The 22122-nt window shown below is 44.6% G+C and overlaps 2 protein-coding genes across 5 annotated transcripts; one reads left to right on the top strand and one right to left on the bottom strand.

The window, feature by feature from the left end:
* The first annotated feature begins 247 nt into the window (after positions 1-247).
* On the top strand, positions 248-10379 carry LOC112247417 (nucleobindin-2). Of its 3 annotated transcripts, none has more exons than XM_024416169.2 (13): positions 248-686; positions 4809-4949; positions 5213-5320; positions 5437-5569; positions 5954-6057; positions 6167-6352; positions 6745-6835; positions 6922-6980; positions 7070-7162; positions 8685-8774; positions 8976-9146; positions 9301-9361; positions 9547-10379. In XM_024416169.2, the coding sequence occupies exons 2-13, from the start codon at positions 4809-4811 to the stop codon at positions 9732-9734; spliced, it is 1425 nt and encodes a 474-aa protein (XP_024271937.2). In that variant the 5' UTR covers positions 248-686; the 3' UTR covers positions 9735-10379. The 3 variants fall into 3 exon arrangements, with proteins under 3 accessions (XP_024271937.2, XP_024271936.2, XP_042177074.1); XM_024416168.2 differs by having other exon boundaries at positions 249-686; positions 9544-10379; XM_042321140.1 differs by lacking the exon at positions 248-686 and having other exon boundaries at positions 4791-4949; positions 9544-10379.
* On the bottom strand, positions 10350-20658 carry LOC112247416 (caprin-1). 2 transcript variants are annotated; one of them, XM_024416166.2, is made up of 19 exons: positions 19992-20656; positions 18754-18888; positions 18336-18398; positions 18045-18131; positions 17684-17922; positions 17514-17596; positions 16722-16916; positions 16446-16498; positions 16255-16338; positions 15966-16118; positions 15777-15873; positions 14718-14770; positions 14475-14585; positions 14124-14252; positions 13477-13621; positions 13162-13347; positions 12960-13072; positions 12756-12816; positions 10350-11618 (listed from the first exon to the last, which is right to left on the bottom strand). In XM_024416166.2, exons 2-19 carry the CDS (start codon positions 18886-18888, stop codon positions 11551-11553), a joined length of 2055 nt encoding a protein of 684 aa, XP_024271934.1. In that variant the 5' UTR covers positions 19992-20656; the 3' UTR covers positions 10350-11550. The 2 variants fall into 2 exon arrangements, with proteins under 2 accessions (XP_024271934.1, XP_024271935.1); XM_024416167.2 differs by lacking the exon at positions 14124-14252 and having other exon boundaries at positions 19992-20658.
* Positions 20659-22122: the final 1464 nt, after the last annotated feature.

Genomic DNA, 22122 nt, shown 5'->3' with positions numbered 1-22122 from the left:
GTTGATACCTTTCCATTTATTCAGCTCCAGCCATTGCCACGTGCCCGTCCTCCCCATAAAGGTGCCACCAACCTCCTGTGTCACATAGTTTCTAAATATGGTAGTCTTGGATATCATGGCAAGGAAGCTACACTGATCCAGGATCAGCAAACAACCACCTCCTCCAAATTATAAACGCCACGTACGATTTAGTGCAACCTAACGTGATTGCACAGTATTTCCCCAACCTTTTGACTGACGACAATGTGCGTGGCCTAATTGAATAACAATGCGCGTCTTCAGAAAGTAGGAAGGGAAGATTTTATCCAATGACAACTACCTAATTTAACATGCATGCCATGTTTTCAATGTAGGATTTCATTCACTTGCGATCTGGCACTGTAAACAAACGCATGTTAGCATGAAGGAAAGAGGAAGAGATGACGAATTATCAGTTTGGGAGGAGACTAATATAGCTAGCAAAATTAGCTTTCCACTAGCTAGCACAGCCACAAAGTTCAAATTGGCTATATCGTAAAAAATATCGAAAACATAATTGATGTTAATGTAAGGTTAGGCATAAGGTTATCACTGTCGTTAAGGTTAGGTTTAACATCTAATTTTAAGTAGACAAATTGTAGAAATAGGTGGTGTTTATGACTTTGTGGCTGTAGTAACGACCGTTTGACGGGGATTCAAATCAAAAAGTAAGTCCCGCCGTGACACGCACATTGGTTTGAAGCTATTGTTATGTTGTGAATGAGACCGGGACTAACCAGACAAGACAGATACCGCAACTTCTCGTTGTGGTCAACACTAGACACCGCAGCTTGGAAATGGAAACCTCATCATTAGATTCAAGCTAGCTGTCATTAGATTAGTTTGCCATCTACCAGCTAGCTAGCCAGCCAGCCAGCATCAGCATAACTACTTACTAAACTTGTATTGATCACAGTGACTTTGCCTGTAAAGTTAGCTAGACGATTAGCTATTGAACTGCTGATGATTTAAATTGTAGCACGCTAGTTAGTTAGATGAAAAGTATCACCTCATAGCTAACGTGTTTAATAGCTTAGCTAGTTACTAGGTAGCTAGTTAGCCATCGATGGCAGAGAGACACGTCGGCAATGGACAGGAAACATGGGGTTGAGGCCATGGAGAAAGCTCGAGGGACCGGTGGGGAGCGTGGTGAAACGAGTCATTGTCAGTCAGCGTCTCTACCAGACAAAGTCATGTTAGGATATATCAATGAACCTGTTAGAACTTCTGTGCAGAATCCACTGAAAATCAAGTTTTATTTGTCACATGCACCGAATACAACAACCTTACAGTGAAATGCTTACTTACAAGCCCTTAATAACCAACAATGCAGTTTTAAGAAAATACCATTAAAAAAAGTAAGAGAGAAGAATAACAAATTATTAAAGAGCAGCTGTAAATAACAATAGCAGGGCTATAGACACGGTACCGGTACAGAGTCTAGTCTGGGTAGCCATTTGATTAGCAGTCTTTTGGCTTGGGGGTAGAAGCTATTTAGAAACCTCTTGGACCTAGACTTGGCGCTCCGGTACCGCTTGCCATGGGGTAGCAGAGGGAACAGTCTATGACTAGGGAGGCTGGAGTCTTTGACTATTTTTAGGGCCTTCCTCTGACACTGCATGGTATAGAGGTTCTGGATGGCAAGAAGCTTGGCCCCAGTGATGTACTGGGCTGTACGCACTATCCTCTGTAGTGCCTTGCGGTCGGAGGCCGAGCAGTTGCCATACCAGGCAGTTTCCATACCAGGCAGTTATGCAACCCATCAATATGCTCTCGACGGTGCAGCTGTAAAACCTTTTGAGGATCTGAGGACCCGTGCCAAATCTTTTCAGTCTCCTGAGGGGGAATATGTTTTGTCATGCCCTCTTCACGACTGTCTTGGTGTGTTTGGACCATGTTATTTTTTTGGTGATGTGGATGCCATGGAACTTGAAGCTCTCCACCTGCACCACTACAGCCCCGTCGATGAGAATGGGGGCGTGCTATGTCCTCTTTTTCCTGTAGTCCACAATCATCTCCTTTGTCTTGTCTACGTTGAGTGAGAGGTTGTTGTCCTTGCGCCACACGGTCAGGTCTCTGACCAACTCCCTATAGGCTTCTCATTGTTGTCTGTGATCAGGCCTACCCCTGTTGTGTCATCAGCAAACTTAATGATGGTGTTGGAGTTGTGCCTGGCAGTTGGTTAAGAACCGAGTCATCAGTGAACAGGGAGTACAGGTGGGGACTGAGCACGCACCCCTGAGGGCCCCCCGTGTTGAGGATCAGCGTGGCGGATGTGTTGTTACCTTCCCTTACCACCTGGTGGCGGCCCGTCAGGAAGTCCAGGATCCAGTTGCAGAGGGAGATGTTTAGTCCCAGGGTCCTTAGTGCCCTCTAAGCTCATCACTAAGCTATGTTGTTGATCCCTGGACTGTAGTCAATGAATAGCATTCTCACATAGGTGTTCCTTTCGTCCAGGTGTGAAAGGGCAGTATGGAGTGCAATAGAGATTGCATCCTCTGTGGATCTGTTGGTGTGGTATGCAAATTGGCCTGGGTCTAGGGTTTCTGGGATAATGGTGTTAATGTGAGCAATGGCAAGCCTTTCAAAGCATTTCATGGCTACAGACGTGAGTGCTACGGGTCGGTAGTCAGGTTACCTTCGTGTTCTTGGGCACAGGGACTATGGTGGTCTGCTTGAAACATGTTGGTATTACAAACTCAGACAGGGAGAGGTTGAAGATGTCAGTGAGGACACTTGCCGGTTGGTCAGCGCATGCTCGGAGTACACGTTCTGGTAATCTGTCTGGCCCTGCAGCCTTGTGAATGTCTTACTCACATCGGCTGCGGAGAGCGTGATCACACAGTCTTCCGGAACAGCTGGTGCTCTCATGCATGATTCAGTGTTATTTGCCTCGAAGCGAGCATAGAAGTAGTTTAGCTCCTCCGGTAGGCTCGTGTCACTGGGCAACCCTTTGTTAATACAGGCCCTGCCACATCCGACAAGTGTCAGAGCCGGTGTAGTACGATTCGATCTTAGTCCTGTATTGATGCTTTGCCTGTTTTGATGGTTCATCGGAGGGCATAGCGGGATTTCTTATAAGCTTCCAGGTTAGAGTCCCGCTCCTTAAAAGAGGCAGCTCTATCCTTTAGCTCAGTGGAACGGTTGCCTGTAATCCATGGCTTCTGGTTTTGGGTGTGTATGTACAGTCGCTGTGGGGATGACGTCCTCAATGCACTTATTGATAAAGCCAGTGACTGATGTGGTGTATTCCTCAATGCCATCGGAAGAATCCTGGAACATATTCCAGTCGGTGCTAGCAAAACAGTCCTATAGTTTAGCGTCTGCTTCATCTGACAACTTTTTATTGATTTAGTCACTGGCGCTTCCTGCTTTAATTTTAGCTTGTAAGCAGGAATCTGGAGGATAGAATTATGGTCAGATTAGGCAAATGTAGGGCGAGGGAGAGCTTTGTACTAGTCTGTGTGTGGACTAAAGGTGGTATAGAATTTTTTTCCCCCTCTGGTTGGACATTTAACATGCTGATAGAAATGTAAGTTTCCCTGCATTATACAGTCCCCAGCCACTAGGAGCGCTGCCTCTTGATGAGTGTTTTCCTGTTTGCTTATTGCTGTTCTGTCTTGCCAATAGTGTATAACCCGCCAGCTGTATGTTCTTAATGTTGTCGTTCAGCCACGACTCGGTGAAACACAAGATATTACAGTTCTTAATGTCCCGTTGGTAGGATAAATGTGCTTTCAGTTCATCCCATTTATTTTCCAGCGATTTGGGTTTGTATCTTCCTGATATCCAATAAGGAGGGGACTTGCGGCATGTGGAGTTTCTAATAATGAACCAAGTTCTATTTTAGCGCTTGGCTATGCAGACGCTCGTTCAAACGTGCGAGTTGTGTGGGTGAAATTATTGAATAACATGTATGTGACAATAATTTTGCAATGCTCGCGCACGCAATATATCTGTTGAGGTTTGCATGTAACTTTAGTTGTTTCACAGTTGGTTTTGATATTTTACCTGCACGTCATGATCGTGTTTGGTGTGGCTGGACAAAATCAACATGCGCGCGAAGGCAGATACATGCTCGTGGCTGGTGTAGTCAGCATGTTATAGTTCCCAAAAGCCTGTTTTAGCATGGGCAATGCCATTGAGGACTTCCACAAGAGATGGAAGAGGAAGTGAGACATCCCACTCCCTATTATTTTCTGATTCTTATACAGTAAATGAATTAAGCACACCAGACCCAGCTGCTAATGCATTGGTGCTTATGGGAGAGCCATCCCTCTAAGCACACTGGAACTGTGCCATTTTTTCCAATGGTAAACTGCTTGAGTGGGACATCTTTATTTATCTACCATCTTTGCCTACACCATGTTGAAGTAGTCAAACTGGGTGGGTATTCCTATGGGTTAAGGAAGGATGATATAATTCAATCTGGGTCATCAGGAGGGATCAGCCAATTTAATTATGCTTGTGTGTAAACACTCCATAACTGCAGGTGGCATTACGTCGCTAGCCTTGGCGTCATACCTGTTCAAAGAACATACTCCGGGTGGCAGTATGCACCCTTTCAGTTTGTTTATCAACTCATAGAAGTAGTAGTAGAAGAAAATAATAAAATTGACTGCTTCAAAATGGACAAGCCAGTGCTCTGAGGCCATAATGGGACCGATACAAAGAAGAGGCCTCTGTCTTTCTCTATGGTTGGGGCATAGCCTCTTTATTTGGGGCAGACACTGATGTTTTCTATCATCTCTAGTTGAAGTGTTGTGTCAAGGTGCGTCTTGTGTCGCCAGATGTCTTGGAGACAGATATTCCACACCAGCTGCTTGGTGCTTCTGGTACAGCTGCTCTGTCTGGAGGCAGTGCCCATCAGTCTGGACAAGACCAAGGTGAACCAGCCGGAGGACAAAGCCTCAGAGCCATCACCAAGTGTGGTAAGCGTTGGTGAGGATCACGTACCAAGCAAGCACAGTGGAGAAACATGGCAGGCAGAGCAGCCCTAACAGCCATGAAAAAAGCAGTAATTTGTGTTTCCTGTATGAGCTCGCACCAGTTATACCAGCTAGCAAAGATTCTCTTACATAATTTATTGAATTGTAAAGTATACAGACTGAACTGAAGGTCTATTGAATGATGCATGAGCTAGTATGCATGTTATGCATACTACTACAACTTACTACATTATTTAATGTAACAGGACACTGGACTCCACTATGACCGTTATCTCAGGGAAGTCATTGATTTTCTGGAAAAAGACCAGCATTTCAGAGAGAAGCTCCATAACACAGATATGGAGGACATCAAGGTATTCTAACTGTGTCCTGCTCATTCTTGTCGTTCTTACTCTCTCCTTTGAGTCATTAGTCATGAAAAATGCAAAACAGCAGCAGTATGATAATCATTACATCACGTTTCCTACAGATGGGGAAGCTGGCCAAAGAGCTGGACTTTGTCAGCCACCATGTAAGGACACAACTGGATGAGCTAAAAAGGCAGGAGGTTAGCCGGCTACGGACACTGATCAAAGCCAAGCAAGACATCGAAGGAGGGAACGGTATGCTGCCCAGTGAAAAGACCATTAATATGCCTTAAGTGCTGTACTGTTACCATCTAGAAACACTAGGGCGTGTGGGCAAGTGACTAAGAAGTACATTTTTGAGGGAAAGGTCTCAGGAGGATGTGGTTACTGTAGCGTCAGTGTTGAGTCACCTACTTACTTGTGAAACATGCTTTTGAAAATCTCTGCTTCGAATCACAATAGTAACCGCACACTATTACAGACAACAGTAACGTCTCACTTCAACCTTTAATAGGAAGGATTACAGGCTAGTATAGATACACACGGGGTGAGCTTTGGCACTGGATAACTATTACAGTGCCAATGTCAGGTCATCAAATGTCATATTTGTGTAATGACTCTGTTAAACCTCACTCACAGATATGGCAGTAGACCACCAAGCTCTGCTGAAGCAGTTTGAGTACCTGAACCACATGAATCCTCACACCTTTGAAGTGGTGGATCTGGACAGACTCATCAAATCAGTAAGTATAATGTAGAATGCATGGTACGTACATACAGTAGCTTACTAAAGTACCTGTAGTCCTTTTCTCTTCAAGACATTTTAACTCTCATCCTTCATTTGACCACAAGGCCACAAACGATCTGGAGAACTATGACAAGGAGCGCCATGAGGAGTTCAAGAAGTACGAGATGACGAAAGACCATGAGCGAAGGGAACACCTCAAGACTCTAGACGATGGAGGGAGGAAGAAGGAGGAAGAACATTACGAGGAGATGAAGAAGAAACATGCAGACCATCCCAAAGTCAACCATCCAGTAAGTCCAACTGCACTTGGATGATATGTTATCTGTGTGTTTCAGAGCTAACATGGTCCAGCATCTCTGTGGAATGCTTTCGACACCTTGTAGTCTATGCCCCGACAAATTGAGGTTGTTCTAAGGGCAAAAGAGGGTAGAACTCCATATTAGGAATGTTGACTCCAATGCTTCCCACGCTTGTGTCAAGTTGGCTGGATGTCCTTTGGATAGTGGACCATTCATGCTGTATATGTTTGTTTGTTTATGGAAATTGATCTGCGAGCCTACAAAAGGGTTCAAACGCAAAATTCAAGTTGCCTATTTCTGCTCTAAACTTTCCCCATAATGATTTAGCTCAAGTTAGCCATTTATATCTAACAGGGGATGAACATTTGTTTTTTGCTCTGCAGGGCAGCCAGAATCAGTTCAAAGAGGTGTGGGAGGAAGCAGATGGTCTTGACCCTGAAGATTTTGACCCCAAGACCTTTTTCAAGCTGCATGGTAAGTTCTCATCAATAGACAATCACAGGTTGGGGCAGGGACATCCATCTCAGAGTTCCTCAACATTCTTGCGTTTGAATTTTCAGATTCCAATGGAGATGGCTTCTTCGATGAGCAGGAATTGGAGGCATTGTTTACCAAGGAGGTAAAGATTTGTCCTCTTTTTGAATGTTTTACCTGCAATGATGATGAAACGTGTGCATGTATAGATAACGGTTCATTCTGTGGGCTCAGCTGGAGAAGATCTATGATCCTACCAATGAAGAGGACGATATGGTGGAGATGGAGGAGGAGCGCCTGCGTATGAGAGAGCACGTCATGAGCGAGGTATACTGTTGTCCCGGCCGTGAACCTTGCATACTACACTGCTCAAAAAATAAAGGGAACACTTAAACAACACAATGTAACTCCAAGTCAATCACACTTCTGTGAAATCAAACTGTCCACTTAGGAAGCAACACTGATTGACAAATTTCACATGCTGTTGTGCAAATGGAATAGACAACAGGTGGAAATTATAGGCAATTAGCAAGACACCCCCGATAAAGGGAGTGGTTCTACAGGTGGTGACCACAGACCACTTCTCAGTTCCTATGCTTCCTGGCTGATGATTTGGTCACTTTTGAATACTGGCGGTGCTTTCACTCTAGTGGTAGCATGAGACGGAGTCTACAACCCACACAAGTGGCTCAGGTAGTGCAGCTCATCCAAGATGGCACATCAATGCGAGCTGTGGCAAGAAGGTTTGCTGTGTCTGTCAGCGTAGTGTCCAGAGCATGGAGGCGCTACCTGGAGACAAGCCAGTACATCAGGAGACGTGGAGGAGGCCGTAGGAGGGCAACAACCCAGCAGCAGGACCGCTACCTCCGCCTTTGTGCAAGGAGGAGCACTGCCAGAGCCCTGCAAAATGACCTCCAGCAGGCCACAAATGTGCATGTGTCTGCTCAAATGGTCAGAAACAGACTCCATGAGGGTGGTATAAGGGCCCGACGTCCACAGGTGGGGGTTGTGCTTACAGCCCGGTTTGGCGGTGGGTCAGTCATGGTGCGGGGTGGCATTTCTTTGGGGGGGCCGCACAGCCCTCCATGTGCTCGCCAGAGGTAGCCTGACTGCCATTAGGTACTGAGATGAGATCCTCAGATCCCTTGTGAGACCATATGCTGGTGCGGTTGGCCCTGGGTTCCTCCTAATGCAAGACAATGCTAGACCTCATGTGGCTGGAGTGTGTCAGCAGTTCCTGCAAGAGGAAGGCATTGATACTATGGACTGGCCCGCCCGTTCCCCAGACCTGAATCCAATTGAGCACATCTGGGACATCATGTCTCGCTCCATCCACCAACGCCATGTTGCACCACAGACTGTCCAGGAGTTGGCGGATGCTTTAGTCCGGGTCTGGGAGGAGATCCCTCAGGAGACCATCCGCCACCTCATCAGGAGCATGCCCAGGCGTTGTAGGGAGGTCATACAGGCATGTGGAGGCCATACACGCTACTGAGCCTCATTTTGACTTGTTTTAAGGACATTACATCAAAGTTGGATCAGCCTGTAGTGTGGTTTTCCACTTTAATTTTGAGTGTGACTTCAAATCCAGACCTCCATGGGTTGATACATTTGATTTCCATTGATCATTTTTGTGATTTTGTTGTCAGCACATTCATCTATGTAAAGAAAAAAGTATTTAATAAGAATATTTACTTCATTCAGATCTAGGATGTGTTATTTTAGTGTTCCCTTTATTTTTTGGAGCAGTGTATATTACCATGGATTACTATCACTGAAAGTTAGAGAATGGTTTCGTTGATTTAATGAAATAAATAGTTCACATGGTGACTGATCTCACTGTTTACAGGTGGACACCAACAAAGACCGACTGGTCTCCTTAGAAGAGTTCCTGATTGCCACAAAGAAAAAGGAATTCCTGGAACCAGATAGTTGGGAGGTGTGGTAGCCATATTTATTTAACTCTCATTCATACTGGTCTACTTTTTATACTTCAACATTATAACTCATTATTATGAAATGGCAAGAGTAACAAAAACCATACTATATATATATATATAAACACTCCTACATTCAACCACACTGTGCATTGTTGCTTTTCATATCAATAAGGAGAGGTAGAATGAACCTCCTTTGTTAGACCTTAGAGCAGAACCAGGCCTACACAGATGAGGAGATGAGGGAGTTTGAGGAGCACCTGACCCAGCAGGAAGAGGACCTCAACCAGAAAGCATCAGACCTCCAGAAACAGAGGGATGAGTTGGAGAGGCAACAGGAACAGCTCAACTCACAGAAAGTAGAGCTTCAGCAGGTACAAAGTGGGCAGTGGTAGAACAGACACAACCAATAGGTTCTCTATTACTGCAATGCACTTCTTTTGTGTGATATTGTTATTTTTGACATGAGCTGACATGCTTACCTATAACCATTCATCTGCTTATCTCTGTTTGTCTGTGGTGTTTCAGGCAGTAGAACACATGGAACGGTTGAAAACCCAGAAAGTTGAGCCCCCTCCAGAGGTTCATGGTGAGTGATAGTTTACCCCAATTCCATTTTCTCTTTACTGGTGTGTTGTGTATTTTTCAGAATGTAGAGGTGACTATGGAAAATGGATCTTAAGATGAGAACAATTCTATTGGGGAGAAAATAAACTAAATTGAAAAAAGATGTAAAAAATTAACTGTATTCAAAACTACTCCCTTTTTCAGTAGAAGGGAATGCTATCCCAGAGCCACGAGGAGAGTACCATCCTTTGCCCCCAGGCCACCAAGATATGTCCCAAAACCACCCGGGTATGAAGCAAGACAACCACTTCCAGAACCAAATACCTCACAACACCCAGGATTTGTCCCAACCACGACTCCAGGATCTGCCCCCAGGCCATCAGGCAGAGCCATAGGGCCAACATGACTTACCATGTCATGTTGCCATAGGCCCCCATCAGAACCAGCCCACTCAACCCCAGCTGTCAGATGAAACTATAAACACCTCTGGCTCCATGGCCCCCCACCCACAGACCTTTGCACACTGGACTGGAGGTATATAAGTACTGTGGAGGTCCCTCCATATGGGCATGTGTGGCCCTTTATCCTGAAAGAGTTAACTGAAAAACAGCTGGAGAACACAGGAGGCGTTTACAGTATCTCTGCCCACTTGTGGATATCAATTTGAGCCTCCCAGGCCTAGAAATGTTTTATAATTTTGCAGTCAGGGAATTTGTATTATAGAGTGCATATATGGTATGTGATGTATGTATTGGTCATAATTGATCATTACTTAAAATGCAGAGCTTTGGTGGAATTGTTTTGGTAGTGTCAATGTATTTTGGAACATAATTTTTAATTAGTGCTGTGTGATATCATGACAATTAGGCCTAATAATTGTCTGGTCACTCCAGCTGAATAATGATAATGTTGTGAAATGTATGGATTCCTGAAAAGGTGACATTTCAAAAGGCACTGAAAATGGCATTGGGAGCATTATGAACAGTAAAGACGACTGTCATGCAACAGAATAGAAAATAAATATACTTTATTTTTTTGTATGGGTTCATTCCTGTGTATTACTTCATATTCTCAAGTCTGATAACAGCAATGTATGCTAATGTTGGCTATTATGGGCACTAGTCATGGGAAACCTGAGTGCATTGCAGTCTTATTTTGTGGTACTTATACTATAGCCAGCCCTTTTGGATTACCTTATTGATGTGCAAATGCAAGAGTCAGTTGATGATCTGGTTATTTCTGTAGAGATATATAGGTAACCACGTCTTGTTTTCACATTTGAGTGAGGCTACTGTTCCTAATGACCTGTAGGTGTGTCTTGGCCAAGGCCAGTACATGTATTGATACTGAACAGCCCGTTACCAGGCAATGTCTACCTTTTGTACTCAGCACATCACCCCCAGAGTCTGTCTTTTAATGGGTCTTTTTGTTTTACTTTTACCAAATTCTGCTGGCTAGGGCAAATGCTCTTTTATCTTGCACCATAGAGGTGTGCTTCATTTTTCTCTGTATAAAAGATTAGTTGAATTTTCAGATGACCAATTGCACAGGAAAACATCTGTTGTAAAGTGATATTCTTTATAGCTAGAGTTCAAAAGTTGACAGAATCCTTACATTCTACAGACCTACAGTGTAGACATCAGTTCCAAGGTATGTTTTTGGACAGAGCAGATATGAAGTGACAAATGCAAATTTACAGAACATAACTAACAGCTACCATCTGGCCAGAGCAAAATGTACGCACAGGAAATCTTCATTTTGGGTAAATCAGTCAGACCTATAACCTGCTTAGGCTACACACCATTTGTATTGACTTTACTCCCCAACATGCCATAGCAGTACAATGTACAGTATAAACAATCTTCACATTGAGACAATGTCCTTGCATGGTATGACTGCAGTCAATATATTGTTTGGTGTGTCATGCTGCCAAAGCCTGTCACTAGCCCCAGACAGTTTTGTAAATGATTGCCTATCAAGCAAAGACCCAAATAAACAGTCCAACAGCAAAGGCACACATGTTCCAGCTTGATCAGTTTAAGGCTATGCAATAGCATGATTGTGAGAAAGCTAAAGATCTGACAGAGCTATGGGTGGTATGTATGGCTTCAGACCCAGGCTTCACCAAACCAACCTAGAGGTTGATATGGAGAGGAACAGTCAGATCAGGGGAAGGATGGTCCAAGAGGGTAGAGGTGATGGTATCCAAGACTAATTGGCTTGATGTCCAGACAGTTGGGTCACCATCCCTCGGCTGGGCTTGAACAGTCCCCCCCGGCCTGCAACCGCCAAGCAGACAGAAAATAAGTCAGCTGAGGCCAGCCTGTCACCCTTATTCTGGGTTAAGTCTGTGCATGGAGTACAAACATCCACATTCTATAAATTGCTAGTGTGCACCTGCCAGGGAAGGGATCAACGCTAATATGGAGACAAATTGGACATTGTTATGAGCAAGCTAATACACCCATCACAAAATGAAATCATGTCAATTCAGTTATATACACAGTGGCATTATTCACTGTGACTAAGAGCTTCGGAAGCTTTTATCCAGGTCTACAGAATGTATTTTGCCAGATGGAACCAAAAGGGGCGGGGTACATCTGTTGCCCTAGAATTTACAAATAACTCCACAGGTTTACTTTGAAACTCAGTGACATTTGTTTCATGAATGTTAATGGCCAACAATACATGTATGCTCCCATGACAAAATACAGAAGGCAGGGCACAGCAGGTGAAGGAGACGGAAGCAGAGTGAAGGTCTTTCAGCAAAGCATAACCAAAATCCTCCAACCCACTCTTAACCCCAAGAGATGTCAGCAGAGGCAGATAAGGCTGTGGTGGCACCACAGAGCAGCAGGGATCAACGAAAATAAATTAGCAGCAGACAGCAGGTTATACAACACATCTTTATTGAAACAGTCTCCCAAGGAGTAACATCAGCTTACAAAGAAGATGGAAAAAAAAAAAAAAACATGTAATGCAATGAGAACCAAAAGCACCAGGGAAAAGTGGTTGACAGGGCTGGGCAGTGACAGAAAATATAAAAGATTCTCATGGATTGGACCGACAGTTGCAGGGGTTTTTTGCATTTATTTTGTACAAAAAATAAATTAATGAAATCTTTCAAGTTTACAGGAATATCTATTTGTTGTTTCGAACACAGACTTGCTGATAAATCTAAATGCTGTGGATTTCAGCTTTACATGTGTTAAAACAAAAGTATCTTAAACATACCAAAGCAGGCTTACTCTGATAAATAGGCTTGGAGAAATGAGAAGATAGATGAGAAACAAAACAAAACCTTTTTTTTTTTTATAAAAGTGAGCTGGGGCAAACATTCATAATATCTGAATGTTCAATGTGGTGGAAGTTGACAATCCTTTAAGCGCTTTAGGATCGCATCGCTTGAGCATTACCTCGAGAGCAACCCCGAGGTCCCTGGGCTGCTCCCCGCTTGTAGCCTGGCTGATATCCCTCCTGTAGAAACAACAGGTCATTCAGAAAGACTTATACAGCACCTTCATGACAGTATCTGGGACAACAACTCACGCAATTCTAATGCAAGGGTCAAGGGTCTTCTAGTCACTAGGACCTAAATGGTTGGCTGTGCCCTTCCTTACCCGTTGGTAGGTGCTGTTGGAGTAGTCCCGGGGTGCAGTGCTGAACTGGGCCTGTTGCCCATAACCATTATTTGGAGTGTTCGAGAAGGGAGGGCGATAGCCATCATATCCTCCTGAGGAAGACAACCATTTATGCTGTTAACACCATAATAAATCACTGCTGTATGAAAGTATGTCCCTTACAGTAAGCTTGAGCTCATACCTCTGAAACCGTTAGAGGATCCTCGGTATCCATTGATCATGCCACGGGGGTTCCTGGGGCCTCCGCGAGACACGGCCCCCCTGCTGTTATAGAAGGACTGGCCTTGCCGCCCAAAGCCTGGCCCCTGCAACTGGTGACCTGCTGCCGACGACATCACTTGGTCTTGGGTGTGGAAGCCTCCTACAGCTGAGAACAACATTATAAGGGTCAATAACATTTGACCTTTCTGATCATGCCCTTAGACCCAAGGTCTACTGCTCCTGATTCCGGCTGTCTAAATCACATCCTCAACAGACACCCCAGTCCCTCTCTCACCAGACTGTAGAGTGTCCTGTTGGATGTCAGGCTCCTCCACAGAGTGCTCCGCCTGGCTACTGAAGCCCTGGCCGTAGCCACTGGGGAACTGCTTCAGACCGTCTGCTTCGTTAGTGGGGGGCACGGGGGCATTCAGGTTGAACACCTTAGGGACACAATACAACCAGAGAAAAGCTTTCATTTAGAGATGTCAGATACCCATGCAAGACAACAGCAAATCACCACTAACAGATTGTAGTCTGATTACTGAGCATACCGTACATATGTTCAAGGTTTGCAAAAATAAAGTTAATCAGCTTAGAGTTGATTATAAAGCTTTATGTAGACATGGGGGCAGACAAGAGCATTCTGTTCTGCTCTGACAGAAAGGGGGGTGGGGGGGTATGGGGTGAAGCTTGGTTTTGAGAAATGTAGGCCAACACTGGAATTCTACTTATTAATTCAGTTGATGTCCCAATCAGTTTTTTCATTATCCTTGCAAAGTAAATCTGGTATTACTGTTGTGTGACAGTGTGTACTACTTCTATTCTTCCTGTCGTAAGACACATTATGAATGTGTGGCAAGTGATTAGAGTTAAGTGGGTTATATGACGGTTTTGTTCAAGTGAAGCGATGTCAGTTATAAGTCCTCCATTAACAAAGCCTACCGCTTGCATGGACTGGAATGGTGCTGCGTTGACATTGATGCCGCCGCTGTGGGGGGTGGAGACGGGCGGGAAGGCAGAGGGCAAGGAGGACGGGGCGGGGGACTGCTCAGACGACAGGGACATCGAGGCCTGGTTTAGGGAGGGGGCGGGGCGTGGTGGGGAGACAGAGACGTCACATACTTCAATGGTTTTCACAGACACTTCAGGACAGGCAGGTAGGATGAGTGTTAACCATCTCTCACACTGCCCAATAACAACCAAGCATAGAGAAGCTCCACCACCCACCCACACACACAGCCAGGGGGGTAGAGGAGGGTGGAGCAGAGGGCACCTTGGGGAGGGAGGGTTTACCTGAATGTGGTCGATGCCGTCTGTTTGTGGCCGGGGCTCTGCTGTGTGGGAGGGCTGGTAGAGAGGCGCTGTGGAGGAGTAGGCATCAGGTGTGGGGGAGACCATGAGGACCTGGGGAGGGAAGGGGGAGAATAAGGGAAGGTTCACATAGTACCCTTGCCCTTTAAATAAGTCTGCTCCAGTATCGAGTCTTGGGGATCACTACTATCAGAATTCTGTTCAAGTATCATTATTGTTACTTACTTGTGTAGATTCAGGAACTGAGCTTGGTTGAGCAAGTCTGGATTCTGAATGAACTGTACACAAGATAAATATAACATGGTTTGTTGGTAAAACAGCTAAGAGCAACAACAAAATAAACAGACAAAACTCAAGAGTATATAAGCAGTACCAACACTAACTGGACAGTTTATTAGGTACACCACCCCGTTCACAAAAATGAATCGCTCCTACAGACAATGAGTCACATGGCCTGATATATAAAGCAGGCAGACAAGCATCCAGATACTGTTCGATTGACCTTTAGAATGGGCAAAATAAGTGACCTAAGAGACTGAGCATGGTATGATTGTCGATGCCAGGCTGGCCGGATGCAGTATCTCAGAAATGGCCGGCCTCCTGGTCTTTTCATGCACGACGGTGTCTAGGAGTTACCAAGAATGGTGCGACAAACAAAAAACATCCAGTCAGCAGCAGTCCTGTGGGCGAAAACAGCTCATTGATGAGAGGTCAAAGGAGGATGGCAAGAATCGTGCAAGCTAACAGGCGGGCCCGAGACAAATAACGTTACAGTATAACAGTGGTGTGCAGAACGGCATCTCGGAATGAACTCGGCAGTCCTTGTCACAGATGGGCTAGTGCGGCAGATGACCAATCCTATCAGCTAAAAACAAGAAGCGTGTCCAGTGGGCATGCGATCACCATTAAGGAGTGGAAATACATTGCCTGGTCCGACGAATACTGGTTCTTGTTGCAACATACTAATTGGCATCGTCAGGATTTGGCGTACGTAGCATGAGTCCATGGACCCATCCAGCCTGGTGTGGGGACTGTTTTCCTGGCACACGTTAGGTCCCTTGTTACCAATGGAGCAACGAACATTTCCTACACCTTGTAGAATCCACTCCCCAAAGAATTCAGGCTGTTCTAGAAAAAAGGGGGGAGCTGATCCAGTACTAGATGGGTGCACCTAATAAACTGTCAGTGAGTGTAGAAGCGAACATGTCTAAGAGGACTACAGCCTCTGAGTGGTGGTGTTGGTCAGAGGAGAGATAAAACAGAATGTGATGTACTAACACTTACCCATCTGCTGCAGGTCCACACTCTGTGCAGGCTTCATGGGCTGGGCCAACACGATGGCTGGGTCCAGGGCATGGCCATCAAACTCCAACATGGAGTCCTGTGGGAGGAAGCACATGGGTCAGCATGAACAAGAGACCAAACAGGATCCGATAAGTCAGGACCATAGGGGGCAGTTGGAAGGATCATCACCTGCATGAAGTTATAAGTCCCCTGCATCTGGGCCATGAGGTCCTGTACGACCTGCTTCCGGACCACGGGGTCAGGCGTGTGGGAGACTGGGTTCACAGTGTGGGGCTCAGGGGTCATCTGGGGAGGAGGCTGGTGCTGGAGGACGTTGACCACCTAAAGACACAGGGACAGATTTAAACCCAGCTGATGACACCATTGGGCCATGGCGTTACTTGTTGAACCCTAAAAGATTCTGTTTGTGACTGTGTGATATGACAAATGATATGAGAGGTGTAGACATGCAGCATACCTGGACCTCTGCTGTCCACTCCTCTACTTGGTCGTTGCCAGTGCTGCTGTATGTGGTTTCTGGAATGAACTGTCTGTTTACAAACTACACAAATAAACATAAGATCACTTGATTAGATTCCAATAGGTAAGGTAAACCAGAGAATTCTGAACTTTACAGCAGTTAAGAGTCAGGGTAGAGATTGAACTCACCTCTGTGGCTTCTACTTCAATGGCCTCTGTGTATTCTTCAGTAACTGTTCCCTCTGTAAAAGGAATACGCTCTGATTAATATCCACTCATCCAGGTTCACACACTCAGACAAATCGTAACATGAGTTCACCTCAGGTGATGATAATCTAACCCAGAAGTAAAATCTCACAGAATTTTGTCAGCTGCGTGATTAACATCTGTCTTAAAACGTATTAGTAATTGAGAAATACTGCGACAAAAGTCTCCAACCTCACAATAGATCCTGATCCTGGTTACCTGGTGCTGCAGGTTGCTCCCCGCCCCCAGACAACTCATGCGCCACAGACTGCTCCTGCTGCTGCTCCTCCTCCTCCTCCTCTTCTTCTTCTTCCTCCTCCTCCTCTTTTTCACACACTCCGTTCTGATGCGTTTGTGCGCTATCAAAATAGCCACTCAGCAGCACCTTGTCCAGGGTCTCCTTCAGTGCCTTGTCTATAAGAAAGGGGCAGATCATATTCAGAACGCATTAGAAATGAAACGTTTGTATTGTGCAACAAACACTCTGTCAATAGGCCGGGTCTATGCTTGGTATAATCATAGCTGTGACCCATTCCACAGCACCATGCCAGGCCTGGCCAAGATCCACAGCTCGAAGCACTTTAATAACCTACAAGTATTTATAATCCACAATGCCATATGATCCACCACAAAGTTGTCGCTGGAACATGTGGGGTGACAGGTGTCCTGTGTCTGGGCTGACACTACCCCTCAAAGCCCACTGGCCTAACCCCAGTTCACCCCAACCACCCAGAAAAGCACTTCCCCTTATACATGTTCTGCTAACATGGACTGTATGTCCAGCAAGCCATTTGTGCTTCAAGGGGTTGGATGGGCTTTAGTCATAACACTGCTCCCAGTTGAGCCAGCTCAGAAATTTCCTTCCAAGCTCTTTTTTCCCCCAAAATCTAAAGATAAGCCCCAAGATACTCAGTATACAGATGGGGGTGTGGGTAACTAATTAAACAAGCCAAAGCCTACATGTACAGAGTAAATACATTGAGAGCTACTTCAGAAGTGTTAGAAACATACATGTGGTTCCTGCCACAGCCTGGTCTCTGCCCTCTAGCAATTCCCATAGGTGTAGGGAGGCCTCCTCATACTGGTCAGTCAACCTGGAGAACAGGGTAGGACATTTACAACATGCATACAATCATATTACGTCACTCCATCAAAAAAAAGAGAAGCAAAAAGGTTTGTACCTGACGTCATGGTCTCGTTCCGGGCCCACGAGCTTGTAGAAACTGTCCAGTGCAGTGAGGTTAGAGTCGGTGAGCAGGGGGGAGCCTGCAGCAGGCTGTTTCAGGTCCTGCCTAGTCTGCTCATCCCCCAGTCGGTCAAGCAGGAACTGCAGCTCCAGAACAGCCTTCAACCGCCTCTGCTCCGTCTCCTCCCGCTGCAGCTGCTCCCTCCGGGCAGACTTCTTCACTGCTTTCTGAATCTGCAAGGAAATGGGGAAGGAGTTGTCACTGCACTATGGCCACAGTGACTGAGAAACAGCACCTAATAAATACAGTGAGTGTGGTCATAGTGACCAGAATGAAACCTTGAGACAGAACTCACCTCCTGCCCCAAAGACAGGAAGCTCTTCTGCAACTCCCTTGCAAAATCCAAGTTGTTGGTCACTTCCTGGAACTTAGTTAAGGCATCCTACAGATGAGACAAGAGAGGGAATGAACATTAAATATGTTTTGTTAGCTGTGTCACAGATCAAAACGACAAACACCACAGTATAAAATCAATGGAATGCTGAAGAATGAAAGATTATAGTACATATGCAACAGGTTAAACAATCAAGTTCACAATTGAAGTTCCCCGAGATAACATCGACCCAGACCCGTGTCTGGTACATACCAGCTGATCCTGGTTCAACCGTTCTCCTTTATTTTTCTTGGCCTGGTAGTCATCCAGCTTGCCCTATAGAAATATGGCACATTTAATAAGGGTTACGAAAAGGTCTGCTGAGATTCTTTCTGCAGAAATATACCATCTATTAATTGCTGTGATTCTAACGCCAAATAAAAGTCATAGGTTAATGATTGATTACACCAACTAAATTTGTCTGTAGCCGTAATCTTAGCCTTAATCTTAGTTACCAACTTTGAGACAAAGTCAATGCATGGTCATAAAGCAGACAATTTTCCCAGACAAGAGAGACATCCAGAATTACTCTTCAGTTGGGTCTCAAGCAACAACTAAGCATGAAACAATCTATTCTTTTTGGGAGGCATCTGAAAGCATGCTTAGATTTTAAAAAAGGAAACATTGTTACCTTTTTCTTTTCCATGTTGCGGACCTTCTTGTCTATCACCTGCAGGACCTGCTTCATGGCCTCAGACTGGGTCCCAGAACCCAACTCTGGGCTGGAGGACTGAACAGCATTGTGGCCAACTGTTGCTGAAGGCATCTGATGAGAAGAGAAGAAAATTATTTGTAGCAGTCATTATTAGTGAAGGCTACAAAACACTGAGGCTGTAATTGAATACAATAAAGATTCAAATATGTTGATTAAAACAGTTTGCCAATGCATGGTTCTGTAAACAAAGGCCGGAACAATGACGTTACATTGTTGACCACATTAGTGGTCAGACAGACATTTTATATAAAAAAAATGTTTCAAATCAACATGGGGTACTACCCATTAATGTTCCTTGGCGAAAAACTAAGACCTATGAATCACTTTGGATAATATGTCGGTTTGCAGGATGATTTATGTCAACCGCTAACTCAAGACAAGAAACGTTAACGTTATAATTCAATAGCTAGTACCTAGCTAACTAACGACGTTAGTATTCCCAGATTTTTTTTGCCATAAGCCAACTAAGAAACTGAAGCCGGCGAGGCACAGGAAAAAGCGTATAAATTGCAAGTCCTTTGTGAGCTGAGGGACTGTCAGCCGAGCATTGTCCATTGAACCGCATAAACGTTACCTGCCAAACTAACGTTAGCTAGCTACACTACTCATCTTCCATCAACATCAAATAAACAACTATTTCGACAAAACCCTTGATGTAGCTACCTATATATCGTCACAAGTAGAACGTGTATGCCATTTGAAAACAGATGGTCATAAATGAGGCTTAAACTTGAATCCCATCCCACAACAACCCCCACCCAGCTACAAGGCTAGCTGAGCTACATTTAGCTAGCTAACGTTCGCTAGTTTCATTTTCTCCTCGCATTGTTACCGAGACCGGCGTTAGCTAGCTGGCAACGCGAATCACTTAGATGCGAGATAGAAATCGATAGCTGACTAGCTAGTTAGCTAGCTAATTAGTTAGCTAACGAGATTCGGGAAAAAAAGATGAGCTACATTTATATGAACAACAGCCATCACACTAGTTTGTTGAAATGTACCTTGCTAATGTGGTCACTGAACTTGGATTCCGTTAAATCAATTGGATGACAGGACAATTCTAGATAGAGACGACTTTAGTCAGAGGCTAGCCTAGCTCGCTAACTTAGCTAGCAAAATTATTTCTGAATTTGACGCTGACAACATCCACTTACCTTAAGGCTATCTGTCTTTGTTCGTCGTCTGACGTTGTAGTTTTAGCTCTATATATTTCGTGTAACTTGTATGTGATTTTGTATCGACAATGGTGTTCTGCCTCCCCGGCCTCACCAAGAACTATACACTATACTGCTGGCAGGCTACAGATGCTAACGAGACACGAGAACAGGGTCGGATGGCTGCAAGGCCCCGTTGGTAGTCCTATAATTGCCTGAGTTCATCTTGGTAGATTGACAGATTTAACTAGAATCAGTCCTCAACAACATTGCCTATTTAATTGCAGACTAATTATTATGGAAGCTGTATTTGACAGATTTAGGTAAGCATTTTTATGCAAGTCAATTTGTATTGAATCACAAATGTATTGCAAGCCATTTACTGAATCCCAAATGTATTTAAGCCATTCTTCTCTGCTTTGAAAAGGACAATAGATTATTCTTTGCAGATCTATCGAATGATTACGTCTAAATAATATCACGGTTTCTAAACCCAAAGGCGCAAAACCGCGAGACTCCCGGGAACAGTTGCCAAACAGACCAGGCCAGGGTTTGAGAAGTGAAAAAATATTCCTTAGTTAAGTTTCTCGAAATTTAAAGGCACAACCTTGATTCGAGCCAATGTCGTTAGTAGTTGAACGTGTTATTACCCCAACCCCGTGAAAGTGACAAACTGACACGTTTTCATTTGTGTCAAAAAACAACTATATATCGAAGAAGTGCATTTGAGGGCATGTACACGGATGACGTGTACATGTATGCTTCAGTTTAGCTAAACAACGTCGCCATGACATCGCCTACTAATGTGATTGGGGATTTCTATTGGAGAAGCAATGTTAGCCTATCTTCAAACTGTACTGTGTTTGATAATATTGTTCGCTAATAGTCGACAAATGTTTTATTAACAGGTGCCTGATAATCATTAAGTGATCATGTGTAGTAGGCCTAAATCTAATTGTATTTGTCACATGCTCCAAATACAACAGGTAAACTTAACCGTGAAGTGCTTGCTTATGAGTCCTTCCCAATGATGCAGTTAACAAAACAAAGAAAAATGGTGACACGAGGAATGACTACACAAGAATGGAGCTCGTGTGCATTCGGAAAGTATTCAGAAACCTTGACTTTTTCCACGACAGCCTTATTCTAGAATTGATTCTATTGTTTTCCCCCCTTCCCCTCATCAATACTCGATAATGACAGAGCAAAAACAGGTTTGTATACATTTTTGCACATTTCTTAAAGAAATTTAAAAAACGTAAATATTACATTTACATGAGCATTCAGACGCTTTACTCTGTACTTTGTTGAAGCACCTTTGGCAGTGATTACAGCCTCGAGTCTTCTTAGGTGTGACTCTAAGCTTGGCACACCTGTATTTCGGGAGTTTTTCCCCATTCTCTGCAGATCCTCTCAAACTTATTCTGGTTGGATGGCGAGTGTCACTGCACAGCTATTTTCAGGTCTCTCCAGACATGTTCGATCAGGTTCAAGTCCAGGCTCTAGCTGGGCCACTCAAGGACATTCAGAGACTTTTCTCAAAGCCACTCATGCAAAAGCTTGGCTGTGTGCTTATGGTCGTTGTACTGTTAGAAGGTGATCCTCTGTGCACTGGAGTAGGTTTTCATCAAAGATATCTCTGGTCTTTACTCCGTTAATCTTTCCCTCGATCCTGACTAGTCTCCCAGTCCCTGCCGCTGAGAAACATCCCCACAGCATGATGCTGCCACCACCATGCTTCATCGCAGGGATGGTGCCAGGTTTCCTCCAGACATGACTCCTGGCATTCATGCCAAAGTGTTGAATATTGGTTTCATCAGACCAGAGAATCTTGTTTTGCATGGTCTGAGAGTCCTTTAGGTGCCTTTTGGTCAATTCCAAGCAGGTTGTCATGTGCCTTTTACTGAGGAGCGGCTTCCGTTAGACCTGATTGGTGGAGTGTTACAGAAATGGTTGTCCTTCTGGAAGGTTTTCCCAGCTCCACAGAGGAACTCTGGAGCTCTGATAGGGTGAACATTGGATTCTTGGTCACCTCCTTGACCAAGGTCCTTCTCCCCATTGCTCAGTTTGTCCGGACAGCCAGCTCTAGGAAGAGTCTTGTTGGTTCCAAACTTCTTCCATTTTAAGAATG

The sequence above is a fragment of the Oncorhynchus tshawytscha genome, linkage group LG04 (genome assembly GCF_018296145.1).
Source record: "Oncorhynchus tshawytscha isolate Ot180627B linkage group LG04, Otsh_v2.0, whole genome shotgun sequence".
NCBI lineage: Eukaryota > Metazoa > Chordata > Actinopteri > Salmoniformes > Salmonidae > Oncorhynchus > Oncorhynchus tshawytscha.
Note: the sequence above shows the minus strand (reverse complement) of the source record. Positions and strands in the feature narration are given on the sequence as shown.

Bases quoted from the DNA above. Each gene is read 5' to 3' on its own strand.
- LOC112247417 (XM_024416168.2), top strand. From the start codon at position 4,809: ATGTCTTGGAGACAGATATTCCACACCAGCTGCTTGGTGCTTCTGGTA. The intron at 4,950-5,212 runs GTAAGCGTTGGT...TTAATGTAACAG, and splicing joins CAGAGCCATCACCAAGTGTG to GACACTGGACTCCACTATGA. The intron at 5,570-5,953 runs GTATGCTGCCCA...CCTCACTCACAG, and splicing joins AGACATCGAAGGAGGGAACG to ATATGGCAGTAGACCACCAA.
- LOC112247416 (XM_024416166.2), bottom strand. From the start codon at position 18,888: ATGCCTTCAGCAACAGTTGGCCACAATGCTGTTCAGTCCTCCAGCCCA. The intron at 14,586-14,717 runs GTAAGTAACAAT...TTCCCTCCCCAG, and splicing joins CAGTTCCTGAATCTACACAA to GTCCTCATGGTCTCCCCCAC. The intron at 11,619-12,755 runs GTAATGCTCAAG...TGGCGGTTGCAG, and splicing joins ACCTCGGGGTTGCTCTCGAG to GCCGGGGGGGACTGTTCAAG.